General features: G+C 34.1%; 1 protein-coding gene across 5 annotated transcripts in view; it reads left to right on the top strand.

The window, feature by feature from the left end:
* Positions 1 to 14,402, top strand: part of LOC107704909 (tyrosine-protein phosphatase non-receptor type 6-like) — a 22,799-nt gene that overhangs the window by 594 nt on the left and 7,803 nt on the right. For 2 of the 5 annotated variants that reach the window (XM_016507954.1, XM_016507957.1), the window contains exons 2-8: positions 1,242 to 1,394; positions 1,620 to 1,648; positions 2,318 to 2,440; positions 4,000 to 4,194; positions 11,065 to 11,245; positions 12,856 to 12,972; positions 13,533 to 13,658. In XM_016507954.1, coding sequence (XP_016363440.1) covers positions 1,641 to 1,648; positions 2,318 to 2,440; positions 4,000 to 4,194; positions 11,065 to 11,245; positions 12,856 to 12,972; positions 13,533 to 13,658 — 750 coding nt within the window. In that variant the 5' untranslated portion in view covers positions 1,242 to 1,394; positions 1,620 to 1,640. Of the gene's footprint in view, positions 1 to 952; positions 1,045 to 1,241; positions 1,395 to 1,619; positions 1,649 to 2,306; positions 2,441 to 3,999; positions 4,195 to 11,064; positions 11,246 to 12,855; positions 12,973 to 13,532; positions 13,659 to 14,402 lie in introns of those variants that run through there. The other 3 variants (XM_016507955.1, XM_016507956.1, XM_016507953.1) reach the window with 3 other exon arrangements.

The raw sequence follows: 14,402 nt of genomic DNA, 5'->3' as shown, positions 1-14,402 counted from the left end.
ATATATATATATATATATATATATATATATATATATATATATTTATTTATTTATATATACAGTATTAAAAAAAAAGAAGATGCACTATTTTGATCACCTGTCAAATTGCAAGGTGTTTCTAGAAATGTGTGTTTAGGGTTTAGGATATTTGATCTTTAACTTCATTACTAAACCCACACCTTCACCACTGCAGGTACTATTAAATATATATGTTTTTATCTCTCTATCTAAATATGGTTCTATGTTACTGGTAACTTCAGAAAGAGTCACTCAGAGAAGCTTTTGAAAAACATTTTGTTATGTGGTATCATGAAATTTGATCCTGGACTTTACATGTATTCAAATATTATAGTTGTGACCTAGAGGCTAGAGGGTGACATTTGCAAAGCAAAAAATGCTCCCCCTTTTTGGATCACGTATTAGCTTAAAGTATGTTAAATTGTGTCAGGTGAAGGTTTTAACCATTTATTTATTTGGGTCAGTAAGAAATTCATACTTGTATTCATCAAAGATGCATTACATTGACCAAAAGTCAACATTAAAGACATTAAAGAATGTCATGATCCCAATTTTTTGAAAGTTAGTGTGTAGCAGGGTTATTATAGTTAAATAACTACTGAATAGTACTAAATAGTACTAAAACCATTATTTTTTTTAGAATACAATGCTGGCCTTGTGGTGCATTATGGTAGTTATTTTTTTACATATGTACCTTAGCCCATTTTGATGTAGTAAAAAATAATGTAAATTATGCAATTAACAACACAAAACATATGTCAGGTTGCTGTGCTTCCTCATGTGTTTATTTATGTGTGTGTGAGTGTGTGTGTGTGTGTGTGTGAGTGAGTGAGTGAGAGGGGAAGGTCTGGAAACAAGGAAGTGCAATGTACAACTAAACAAATGGACTTTAACTGTCAGCCTTGTTGACACCCGGCCTGTAAAATCAGTCTGCAAGGAAAAAGGCATAAAAGAAGAAAGTCAGGGAGCAAAAGAAAGATTAAATAAATTCAGAAAGCCATTGGAGAGAAGAAGCAGTAAGAGAGGGTAATTTGCATTTCCTTGTCATTGTTGTTTTGCACTACATGTAGTTCCTCAATTTGACTCTTGTAGTTTCACATGGTGAGCTGGATGTTTGTCTGATAAGGTCTGATAATTAGTTTTTGACAAAAAGAACAGAAATTAATCTGACATCTCTGTATCTTTCTCTACCTCTCGTTTGCTTTCACTGTTTTATGAAAAAGCCACAAAAAGGAAGGAAGAAGTTTGTAACAGTGCATGAGAGAGAGAGAGGGAGGGACATATGACGGCTTATATATACACTGTCAGGACAACCTGCTCTTCAAAGCACCGAAAACTGTTTACATTTCGAGAGAGAGGAGAAGCAAAGAGGGCAGGTATGAAGCCGCTAGACAAATGATGGTTGTGGTTGATTGTGTAATGGGATATCACTGCACTGCTTATAGAAAGAGGGAAGCAAATGGAAAAGTAAAGGATGAGTGCTGACGTATGACACGAAGAGAAGAAGTCTGTACTTTACTGCTCTGGATTATTGTGTATGCCCGTATCATATCTAATACAATATTAATGTGCATTCAATTCTTTTTCCTTATGACTGGAAGAGGAACATTTGAAAAAGGAAGATGGTCCGGTAAGTTGAGACAGACTTTTTGCACACTTGTTCCAATCTTGTTCAACTCCTCATCTTCCCCTTTTCAGTTTTGCTACTCTTGTGTTTTGCACCACAGACTCTTATCTGTGATTCTTGAAAAGTGTTTGTAAAAAGGCATCTTTTTTTTGTTCATAACTGCAATGTGCAAGGTGTATTTATATGCTGATGCATATTGCATTACATAACTTCGTTATTATTATTACATTATATTTGCGCATTTATAAAAGTGTCCAAATACTCTAGGTACTCGTATATGTGTGTATGTGTGTGTACCTATAAAGTACCATGAAGTTGCATTTGATAACGAAATTTAAAATCATTTCAACAACATTTTATGTCAGTTCTTCTCGATTTCAGACAGGTGTTCTAACCACAGGTGTAGTTTAGCACATGAACTATGCATATTTTACACTAATATTGCACTACACTGCCACAAAGTGTCCAAATATTTTGTCTTTTTTGAACAACATATTGTTTTTTTATCATTTAAAACCTACTAAACTTTTTGTGAAATATTTGGCTTGCGTGCAGTTAAGTCATCCATGTACAGTATGTTGTGCCATTCATGTCAAACCCTTCATGTAAAATTTGATATTATCATCTCTAGCATGTCTGACTCTAACATATGCTCATTTACATGTTGAACAGGTGGTTCCACAGAGATCTGTCTGGAATAGACGCAGAGTCTGTTTTGAAGAGCCGAGGTGTCCATGGCAGCTTCCTGGCCCGACCCAGCAAGAAGAATGTGGGCGATTTCTCCCTGTCTGTTAGGTACAGCACTTTTGGTTCGATACGATAAGTATATCTATCTTTAGCCACTTTTTATGTCATTTAGAGAAAATTTGGTTCTGAGGATAAGCTGAGGTCAGATTGGGGGATAGATAGCCTTCATAGCTTTCTGTTACTTTCTGCTTTAGTGAAAAGAAAGCCTTTCTGTTTTGGCTAAAAACAAAACAATTCTTTATTTACTGAACGTTTCTGTATTTGATTGGTTTGAGCTTTTGTTTTTCTTACTCTAATGTGTCTGACCGTGTTTAGTTGTAAAGAAACACAAGCATGTTAAGAAACATTTATATACTTCCCTTCAAACCAATTATTACTTTTTTTGGAATAGATGGCAAGCAGTTTTTTTCATTAGACAGACATTGCGCACAGTGTGGGAATAAACATTTCATTATATGTAGTGATAATTTGGTTCTGTATTTATAGAATATGCAGTGCTTTTTGTCTCGTTCTTTTCAGAAGCTTTTCATGGGTCGTGGTTTTCTGACCTTTAAAAATATTAATGGACATATGTTTTTTATTTTTTATTTTACTCATTGTCTGCCATGCAACTGTCATCAACAGTTCATTTCACTTCACATAACAGTGCAGTAATTCATACATTTATCTATATGTGTTTTTATTAAATCCATGGACTATAAAACCTAATTTGCTTGTTACATATAGATACATATAGACTTTCAAACATGCTCCAGACATACAATGTCTTTATTTCTCTCTGATCTTTGTAATATAAAAAGTGTCCGCTTAATAATGGAAAACATTAATACGCTGATTGTATGAATGTATGCAATGTGTGACTTGGATGTTGTCACGCAACAAAATGGATGTTACTAAATGCCAGTGTAATGTCAGTTCATTTTTTAAAGGGCAAAGATCAGTGTCAACAACTCAAAATTGGCACATGTAGTGCTGTATGATTCTGACCATTATACTGAATTGCAGTTCATAATTATAACAATGATATATTTTCTGCGTGTAGCCTAGAAACTAATCATACTTTATCAGTTTTGATATTTGCAAATCAATTGTGGTTGAATGGTTTTATGTCACCATCTTCATTTAACCACATTTGTAGTTTAGTAAACCTTTATTTAGGGTAAATCACAACATTAACAACAATAATTGAAATCAACTGTTACTAACATTCTAATTTAGTGTAAAATCATTCCATTTATCATTTTTTAGGTTTTATGTACAAGCTTTGAAGGCTTTAATTGATTGGAATATTATAAAACTGCTAGCCTGAGAAAACACGATGAATATGAGTAATCAATATCTATGATGGAAAATATTACTGCCATCCTTTGTGAAAAAGATTTCAGGTCAAGTAATTACTTCATACTCACGTAAAGTTTCTACACACTTTGTGAAGTTACTATTACTCCATTTCCTGTGACATTATGTACTGTTTAAACCAGTTTATGTTTGGGGACCTTGATTAATTATTTTGAGATGCCATGTTCTATCAATAAATATAAAGAATTAAATTTTTCTGAGCATGATACATCACCAGTCCTCTTTCCTTCTCTTCCTCTGTCTCTCAGAGTGGGAGACATAATCACACACATTAGGATTCAGAACACGGGTGATTATTATGACCTGTACGGCGGGGAGAAGTTTGCGACGTTGGCCGAGTTGGTGGAATACTACACTGGAGATCATGGAACTCTACAGGATAAAGATGGGACCGTTATTGAGCTCAAATACCCTTTAAACTGTTCTGATCCCACCACTGAGAGGTAAGCCATCATATTTGACCCTTCATCATGAAGATGTTCGGGTGTATTTACAAAATTAGCTGAACGAAATAGCTAATACAAGCAGTTTTATTTGACTTTGGTTTGATCTAAATTGTTTCTGAGACTCGTATATACCATATTTCAAAGGTTTCTGTGACATTATTACCAGAACAGGTTTTTAGGAAGAGTTCCATCTGTATTTACTAACCTTGTCTATGCACTTTCTTAATCATGTCAAATATTCTGATTATGATGTTTGCATAGATTGCGTATGGAACTATTCCATTCCTACTCTGTTTGCTTTTGCAACACCATATACCAATCAATGAGCCCCACACCCAAACACAGATACATAGATCCACATTATATTCATGCTTGTTTATATTGCATTCTGATATTGATTATATTCATATATGTAACACCAATCATTCTGGCTGCAGTCGTTTCTAAAGTTAGGTTGTTATTCTATTAAAAACTGCTGGAAGGTCAAGTGTTTAGTCAGAAAAAAGTGAAAAGGTTTAAATCATAATGTGGCATTTCCAGGTTCTAGTATTATGCTACTTCATTGTTTGATGTTAAACTTAATGCAGATTAGCATAGCGTTTTTTGAGTAATTGGAAAATCCTGTTTGCAAATGTATATTTCGACTGCTGCTGTAGTGGATCCAATAGTCAAATTATTGTTGTCCATGTAAACATAGCCACAATTTTCTGGACATGGAAAGTCATTTGCCTCATAAGACTAGGAATTTACATTTATTTTACCTAATATATAGTGTTGGTAGCTTATCGGTAAAGGAAGTTTTGCTGCTTTGCCCTTTTGGAGAGTGTTTGGGAGTGTTGTAGTTGTGGTATTTTATGTAAATTTATCCGTTCAAATACTGTTATTTAAACTGATAGCCTGAACTTCTTCTTTTTTCTTTCTGGCAGATAAATGCTACGCTAGATACAGTACAAGTTAACAAAAAGGGGTTAATTACAGGGCTTCAATGTACTTTAATTAGTTTTTGCTATAGCTGGTGTGGCTAGTATAATAATAGCTCATAGTGTGGCTAAGCTACAAACAAACAAAATCGAAACAAAAACAAGTTAACTACATTGAATCTTGACCTTTGTGTTAGCTTGTAAATGAAAACAAGGATAAAATAGTATGACATTAGTATTTCAGGTAGCTTTCCCAACACTGGTCACTATGCCAAAATGTTAATGGCAAATGAATAGAAAAGGTTGTTGTTATACTGTAATACTGCCACTGTAAACTTGTGCACTAAGACAAAATGTCACCTCAGAGGACTTTCCGTCCCTGCTGTTGGTGCATTGATTTGATAAAAGCATTTTGTTAGATCAGCCATTTTATCACACATTGGAATTCTTCCACATTCTACTTTCAATTACGTCAGAAACCGAGGAACAAAACTTGATACAAATCTCCAAAATTCCTTCCACCACTAAAGTTAATCTTATCAAATTAAGAGTAAAATCACCAAACAGCAACAGGTTCATGTTTAATGCGATCAGCAAGTATAAATCATTTAAGATGGTCTCTTTGCTTTATCATTACACCAAATGAACATTAGCTGGCACTTAAATCCATCTGCATCAGATTCTGCATACAATTTGCATTTGACCAGACAATTGGAGAACTTTACACAGTATCAATTTCCCCTGTTTATATGGATCACAGACACACAATCCTGGATCAGCATTGCTAATCACAAGCTTTTCAACATGACTAAGGCAAGATACACATTGCTTCAGTTAACCATACTTGCGTGTAGGAGAGTTAATGCTGACTGTAATAATAAGCACTGAAAATGCATGTTATGCACAGATATTGCGGACTTAATATTAGTTTATTTTTTCCTCTGTAGTTTCCTTTCTTTGTCTGCACACAGTGTCTCTATGGTGCGAATGTAAAAACTTACACATATAGGTGTGATATATTTCAGATTTATTTTTGTAGTTATGTTATTATGTAGTTATTTATGTAATGCTACAAAAAAAGATGACAGTTCACTAAAATTAAAACGCATTTAAACTGATTGAACTAATGATTAATAATCTAACGAATAATGCACTGTAAGTTAAAGTGAATTTTATATTTATTATAATTCATAATAATTATATAAAGTATATAGTCATTTTTAGATTTTAATAATTATAAAGTGCAAACATCTGAGACTGCTAGTAATAATGTCTGTTTTGCATTCTTTCATGTAATTACTCTTTTAAATTACAAATGTATATTATATTATATGCATAAAACATTTTAGAAAAATTATGAATTTAATTTCAGTAGATTTTAATATTCGGTTTGTAACTTTTAGTCAAGTTGCCTGAGCTCCACAAATTTGTGTAAAACCTGATGATCATGTCCACAATGATCAATAGAAGCAACAGCAGATCACAAGATTAATGTCACAAATTTGCATATTTGATTAGTGACTTAGAAATGGTGCGAATTCTTGAAAAACGTCTTATTCATTTTATGCCAAAATGTTGGTGTGTTGTTAAGTTTTCCTGTTTATTTTCAGGTTTAATTAATATTTTAAATCCCAGATTTCATTGTGGCCTTTTGGATCCCAATTCTTCACCATCTTGGTCACTGATTTTTCTTTAAGCACTTTATTTAATTTTGATGCATCTTGAATTGCAGACACACTTCACCCCTCCCTCTGCCTTGTGTCTGACTTCCTCTTCTCAACTGCGGTTGGAAACTTTAGTTTTGACACATTTGCAAACAGTGACCAGACCCATTAAGGCCTTCCTTCAACTCTCCCCTGCTCTCTTAGCTCTTTGTCCCCCACCCTTCTGTCTATCTCTTTCTCTTTTTTTGGTCATGCTCATGATGAGCTGCTTGATGGGTGTTGTTTAACGGACAGAAAACCTAATGTACGCAAACTGAGGTCATAGCCGAACTCAGTGTGACACTTTTCTACATTTTTGTCCCATAAAAGTGGTACAGTGGCTTACTATGTTTATGTGTTACCAGCTGCCCGAAAAGTGTGTTTTAACACTATAACACTTTCTAGATCATTATTTCTTGTGTTTTCTAGAAATTAGAGATATTAAATGAGAAATTTAACCCCCCCCCCCCCGGGTGACTTTCAACTTGAACTCTGACTGACTTTCATTGAAAAAGTAAATGCTTACACTTAAAGTAACTTAAATATAAGTTCACAGAGGAAATGAGAAGATGGTACCGTACTGTAGGTATGTATAGCAGCACTGTTTTTTAGTTAGGATGTGCATCTCTTATATAAATGAATATTAATAAGAAGAGGCTTGATGTCATTTCACACACAAGAGTTTCTATGCTGAAAGAAAATTATGTTCTCAAGTCTAGCATGCAAGTTATGATAACTTGACAGAGAATTTGCAATGACATATAGTGTAATGTATATACATTTGACACTCATATAAAATATTACATGTTTAGTGCCAGCACCTTTGATCACAAGTCCAATCTAAAACTGAAAACATAAAAGAGCAAAGATCGAGATCCCTTTATGGAGGCCTAAAACGATCAAGACGCACTGATAATATTCCTGATGATTTGAAACACAAAGACGTATGATTGCATGACATGGTGTCTTAATAATAAGAGTTGTCCAGCTGAAACATGTGCCAGTCACATATGCTTAACCTTTGGTCATTTAGATATGTTTAGTAAAGACAAAGAACTTAAATGGGTCCTATTATGCTCTTTTACAAAGTCTTGATTTTGTTTTGGGGATGTACTAGAACAGGCTCTCATACTAGGTTTTTCGAAAAACACATTATTTTTCACATATTTTACATTATTACAACACCTCTCTCCCCAGTCTGGCATGAACGGCTCGAATAGTTCCTGTATCAAATAAAGGCCTGCCTTCTGAAATACGAAATGTGCTGTGATTGGTTAGCTGGGCCAGTGTGTGTTGTGATTGGCAGCACTCGGCGCCTGGTCGGGAAATGTCATGGCCCTTACCATAGCCGCCTGCGAGCTTCAGTGTAAATATTGCGTCAAAATCAAATAAATTTGAGCTCGATTTAAACCCAGATGATTGTAACCACTCTAAGTTTGTCTTCCTTGGGAAAGCTAGCGTGTCTCCGACATAGTGATAACACTCGTTGCCTTCTCTAGTGCAGCTCAACCAGGTCTCGTCCCATTCGTCGATATTTGTGATATCACAAATCCCGGAAAATATGCGTTGTAGTCCAAACGAGTCGTTCGTTGTAGTTTTTGAAAAGTGATTTCTGTTAAATAAAATATCTCCTTTTGAATTGGACTTTGAGCTTTGTAACTTTGCAGATCTTTTTTATGCTCAAACAGCAACATTACAGACTAACTAAAGTTGAAAAAGTGAAAAAGCATAATAGGACCCCTTTAAGAATTGCGGTAACACTTTATTATAACTTTCATTAATAAATCATTAACAAACATTACATAATGTTTAACTAATCATTACTTAATATATATTCACATATGTGACCCTGGACCACAAAACCAGTCTTAAGTAGCACGGGTATATTTTTAGCAATAGCCAAAGAAACATTGTATGGGTCAAAATGATCGATTTTTCTTTTATGCCAAAAATCATTAGGATATTAAGTAAAGATTATGTTCCATGAAGATATTTTGTAAATTTCCTACCATAAATATAATCAAAACTTTTGATTAGTAATATGCATTGCTAAGAACTTCATTTGGACCACTTTAAAGGCGATTTTCTCAATATTTTGATTTTTTTTGCACCCTCAGATTCCAGATTTTCAAATAGTTGTATCTCGGCCAAATATTGCCCTATCCTAACAAACCATACATCAATGGAAATCTTGTTTATTCAGCTTTCAGATAATGTATAAATCTCAATTTTGAGAAATTGACCCTTATGACTGGTTTTGTGGTCCAGGGTCACATATATAGAAATATGAGATAATGTGCTTGTTAATGTTGTCTAATGAACTTATTAAACATTACCAAATGATTAACAGATCATTATTTAATGTAAATTGAAATGCTTACAAATGTCATTAAACTTTCAATTCATATGATCATGCATTTTTTTTTTTAATCTTCAAATGATTTTGACAGATGGTTTACAGTGATTAAAAGCTTCATTTATAAATCATTAAGAAACATTATATAATGCTTAATGGGTCATTAGTTAATGGTTACAAATGTCATTAAACATTCAATGCGTTTTAAAAATCTACAAATGATTTTAACAGAAATTTCACAATGATTACAAATGTATTTGTTAATGTACTGTTGAATGCTTACAAGTGTCATTAAACTTCCACGGGTGGATGGATTCAAGAAAATACTTCATTTATCATTTATCAAAACAATGCAATATAAACAGATTGAATCGTGTTCCCTTATAGTAATCAGATTGACCCCTGTACACTGTTGAGCCCTTAACCAACCCTTAAACCAACCCATACACCAAACCTGTCCCTAACCGTACCCGTATCACACCTCAACAGCAGCAAAAGTGTTGTGCATTAACAAAAGCTTTCAATCATTGCATAACATCTGTTAAAATCATTTGTAGATTTTCAAGATGTACATGATCATATGAATTAGAAGTTTAATGGCTTTTGTAAGTATTTTAATTGACATGAAATGTTAATTATTAGGTAATGTTTAATACATTTATTAGTAAACATTAACAAGCACATTATTTCACGTTTCTAGATATGTGAATATATATTGACTAACGATCCGTTAAGCATTACATAATGTTTGTTAATGATTTATTAATGAAAGTTATTACAAAGTGTTGCCAGAATCGCATTAACAAGATTTAGTCAACTAAAAATATAAATTGCACTGTTATAAATGCCCCCAGACTCTGGAATGACTTGCCCATTTTTATTAGATCTGCTCCTTCTTTGTGTTTTAAGTCCAAGCTAAAAACTTATCTTTTTGACTTGGCATAAAACCGGTGATGAAGCATCATCGCACTGTATTTTAGTGATGTTATTGTATCGCTTTATTCATTTTTTTTTTTTTCAGAATGTTTTGCAATGTGCCAGTTTCTATTTATATTGTTTTTTTTCAGAACACTGGTCAACTTTGGTTGTGTTTAATAGTGATATATAAATAAAATTGACATTGACATTATAGCAATTTCTTTAATTTGATTAGTGTTAAAGTTGTATTTGTTATCATAAATGTTTATGTAAGAATATAACAGTAAACTACGTAATTATTTCTTTTTTATTTATATTTTTAATAATTTTATTATTATTCAGAAGCAGCAAAATCATAATTCACCGGTTGTAATTGTTAAAGAGCAATCATGGAAGAACCCCCAGAAGGGCGATTTAGCAAGCCTTTTTTTTCTCAAGAGAAGAGAGAAGGAAGGACAAGCTAAAAATACACCAAAGTCTCGAGTCAAGAAATCTTGTCATCAGAAAATTTTCCGACCGCAGTACAGGAAGCTAAGATGTAGAAATTGAGAACTGAGCCCAATTGTTAACTCACATTTTAGTATGCAAGAGCACGAGGACCGGCTTACTTTTGCATCATGATCCAGAAATGCATTGCTAATAAATATATGCACGCTGGGAGTATAAATGTGGCATAAATGTTCAGCCTCTTGTTTTTGTGTTCATGGCTGTAGTGGTTTGTGGTGCAGCTGCATTTGGCTCTTGTTTTTTTTATTTTTAGGCACTGTCATCCTCTAAATACCCTGACGGGTTTGTTTGCATCAGAGATGTCAATTGTTTCTCATTATGCAGGAAATACAATTCACAAATAAATAAGCTATGCTTTACTTTTTAAAGGTTTCTATTGTGAGAACATCTACAGTAATATCTAGTACCTATAGTAATATGAACTTCAGAATGACTTTTTCCCCCTTTGTGTTTGTATCCTCAGGTGGTACCATGGCCACTTGTCAGGTCCAAATGCTGAGAAGCTGCTCCGAGAGCGCGATGAGCCTGGGACGTTCCTGGTGAGGGAGTCGCTCTCCAAACCAGGAGACTTTGTTCTGTCTGTGCTGACCAATGATTTGACCAGTTCTGGTAGGAGGGTCTCCCATATCAAGGTCATGTGCAATGTAAGTGCTCGTGCATGTGCTCATACATGTATGATTGTGAGTCAAACAAGGTCAATGGTTTGCTTTCATTTTAATAGCAAGTATCTGGATTGAGTGTGAACAGAGAATATTCTACCTCATAAGCTTGTTTCAAGTCCAGTATTTAGTTACACTTCCCTTCAAGTAATGCAAAAATCCTTATCATTTGTGTAAAGGCATTAAACGGATATGCAACTGAAGATGAGCAATACTAGATTACACACTAATAACTACATAAATGGCTAATTTGTTTTAAATAGCTCTAGTATTATTTTAGATATTTTTTTAGATATTTTAAAGAATGTTGGCAACCAAACAGTCCGTATACTGTGCTAGTCAGTGCAGATCAACAACTGTTCGGTTACCCACTCTTTAAAATATCGTTTTTTGTGTTCAAGACTTGAGGGTGACTAAATGATGACAGAATTATCATGCTTTGAATGTTTTTATACATTTAGCAAATAACAAAAATTAAGTAAAAAAAAAACTTTCTTATGGAAATATATTTGCAGTCTGACATATATACACATACACACACAGTATGACATTTGTACACATTCACACAGTTTGACATACATACACATAAACAAGTTTGACATACTTAAAGATATGCAGAGTAAAGCATTTAAATACATACGGTACACACAGTATGACATTGATTCTCACGCTTACCTAGAAAACGCCACTGGAGTGTGTGTGTACAAGTGTGTGCAAATGGCAGCGGGGGTGGTCATGCTCTGCTCTGGTCTCTAAATAAGCGCTATTGTTGAGCTGTTCAGATGAATGGTAGATGATTATGACCAAGGGAAAATCAGGTCAACGCACTGCCTGTCAATTGTTTATTTATTCCACTGGTATGTGCGTGTGCGTATGTGCTTTAGTGAGGTTCAAAGCGCACAAAACTCTGTCGTTGCGTTGTTCCCCTCTGAGCAGATTAACAAACTGTGTTCTGTGAGAACGGTTCTAATCAGCTCAGAGAACCAAACAATTCTGTTAAGGCCTAAAACTTTTTAAATCAGCCTATGTGAACCCTATTTTATCTAAGAAAATGAAAGCTCTCACCGGTGGACAGCTTCTGTTAACCTGATTTAAAGACACAGAAAGCTTTTGTGCTGCCATTTTGGTGATGTTATTTAAAGTTTAATGCGCATTCTCACAGGTTGTACTATTAAAGTAAAATCCGCGTGTCCATTTATGTATTCAATTTTGATAAGGATAGCATAAGCAAATTTTCAAGCAAACCTATTCATAAAAATAATTTTCGACATTTTCTGCACAGCCATAGTTAATGTGATGAACAAGGCTTGTGTGAACTTAAGAGGAACTGACTTAAAATGAGATATATCCAATTAAAAAACCTTGGCATGTTGGTCAAAAGTAAATGCAGTAATCTCAAAGGAAGTGACATTTATGAGTAAAACAAAAAGTATAATATGCTTTCTCACAGTCTTGTGTTTCTGTTTTAATAATATAGTATTATTTGGAGGTCCATTTTGGCATCCAGTTAAGGTGCCAGTGAACCCCATGTTACCGTTGTGTATGAATCCAACTGACTGATTAACTTTTCATTTCTTATGTCTGTTCATTTTCAGAATGACCGTTACACAGTAGGTGGTAAAGAGGTTTTTGACACTTTGGCAGACCTTGTGGAGCATTTCAAACGCACTGGTATTGAGGAATTGTCTGGGACAATGGTTTTCCTCAAACAGGTAAAGAACATTTGTAATCAGAGGGGTTTTTTTCATACCAACATAAATTTATGTCTTAAATGTCAAGCAAGATGTGCAACAAAAGCACTATCAGCTAATCAGCTTCTGGTACTAACCGCAGCACTGTGGAAACTGACTGTTAGGTTTGATCACATTAGCTTATACATTTTGAGATATTGAGCTAAAGTGTTTCAATCTAAAACCCTTTAAAAATGTTGTAAGAAAACCGAATTGTTAATAAAGTTACTGTTATAGTGATCTGCTATTACTTTTATAGTGGCTAAATGTTGGCTTTGACTTAAGAGCATCTGTTCTGCTGAGATAAAGAGATTCGACTGGAAAATATTTGTGAAATTGAGTTTTTTACTTAGTGTGACAAAATGGCACATCTTAAAGAACTGTGGGAAGCACCTTTAAAATTGTGATTAATCTTCGCCCTTTCTGTCTGTCTCTCTCCTCCTTTGTGTTGTCTGTCTCCTACACATTTTTATATCTGTTTATGTTGATGTCTTGCTCTTCTCCCTGTTTTCATTTGTTTTGGTGTCTACCCTTTTCCTCAGCCTTATTACTCCACAAGGTTGAACGCAGCTGATATTCAGAGCAGAGTAAAGCAGCTCGACCAGACCTCAGATAACATGGACGGGGCCGATAAAAAGATAAAAGCTGGGTTCTGGGAAGAGTTTGATGTGAGTGGCATGTTTAAAGGTTATTCCCCACCTGCTGTAGATGAATCACAAGTTCTTCATCCATTAGAAGCACGGCTACGTTTTATTAACTCATTGTGGGATTTATTTTGAAAATAGCTATTTTGAAAATATTGCAGTAATGGTACTCAAAAGATTTATTAATATGGAATTCCTGCTTTTCATTTAAAAGAAAATGTTTTATACTATGGACCAGCCTGAAAAACAAACTTTTTAAATGTGATTTGGGCTAAACAAATTATATTTATGTTATCATTTTTTGTCAGATTGTTTTATTTTGTCAGATTTTAATGATGATACATTGAACCATTATTGAACCAACATGAGTATTGGCTTGCCTAGAAGGAAACCACAATTACAAAAACAGAAAATAAATAAGTAATTAAATTAAATTAAATTAAATTAAATTAAATTCTGCAGATTAGTGAGTAAAAAAAAAAGTTTTATTCCCGCACAAAAAAGATTGTGTGGTAGTTTTGGGTTTGTGGGCTGGAGTTAATACGTTCACACCTCCTAACAGTAGCCTGTAGTCTGTTAGGCCACAACAGAGGCTGTATTTCCCACTCAGCATAATCCATTTTTGCCTTTAGCCCACTTTGTTCATCCAAGGCAGTTAGATCTTAAAGGGGTCATATGATGTTGCTAAAAAGAACATTATTTTGTGTATTTGGTGTAATGAAATGTGTTTATGCGGTTTAAGGTTCAAAAAACACATTATTTTCCACA

This window comes from Sinocyclocheilus anshuiensis, unplaced genomic scaffold (assembly GCF_001515605.1).
Source record: "Sinocyclocheilus anshuiensis isolate Anshui unplaced genomic scaffold, SAMN03320099.WGS_v1.1 scaffold702, whole genome shotgun sequence".
Taxonomy (NCBI): domain Eukaryota; kingdom Metazoa; phylum Chordata; class Actinopteri; order Cypriniformes; family Cyprinidae; genus Sinocyclocheilus; species Sinocyclocheilus anshuiensis.
Note: the sequence above shows the minus strand (reverse complement) of the source record. Positions and strands in the feature narration are given on the sequence as shown.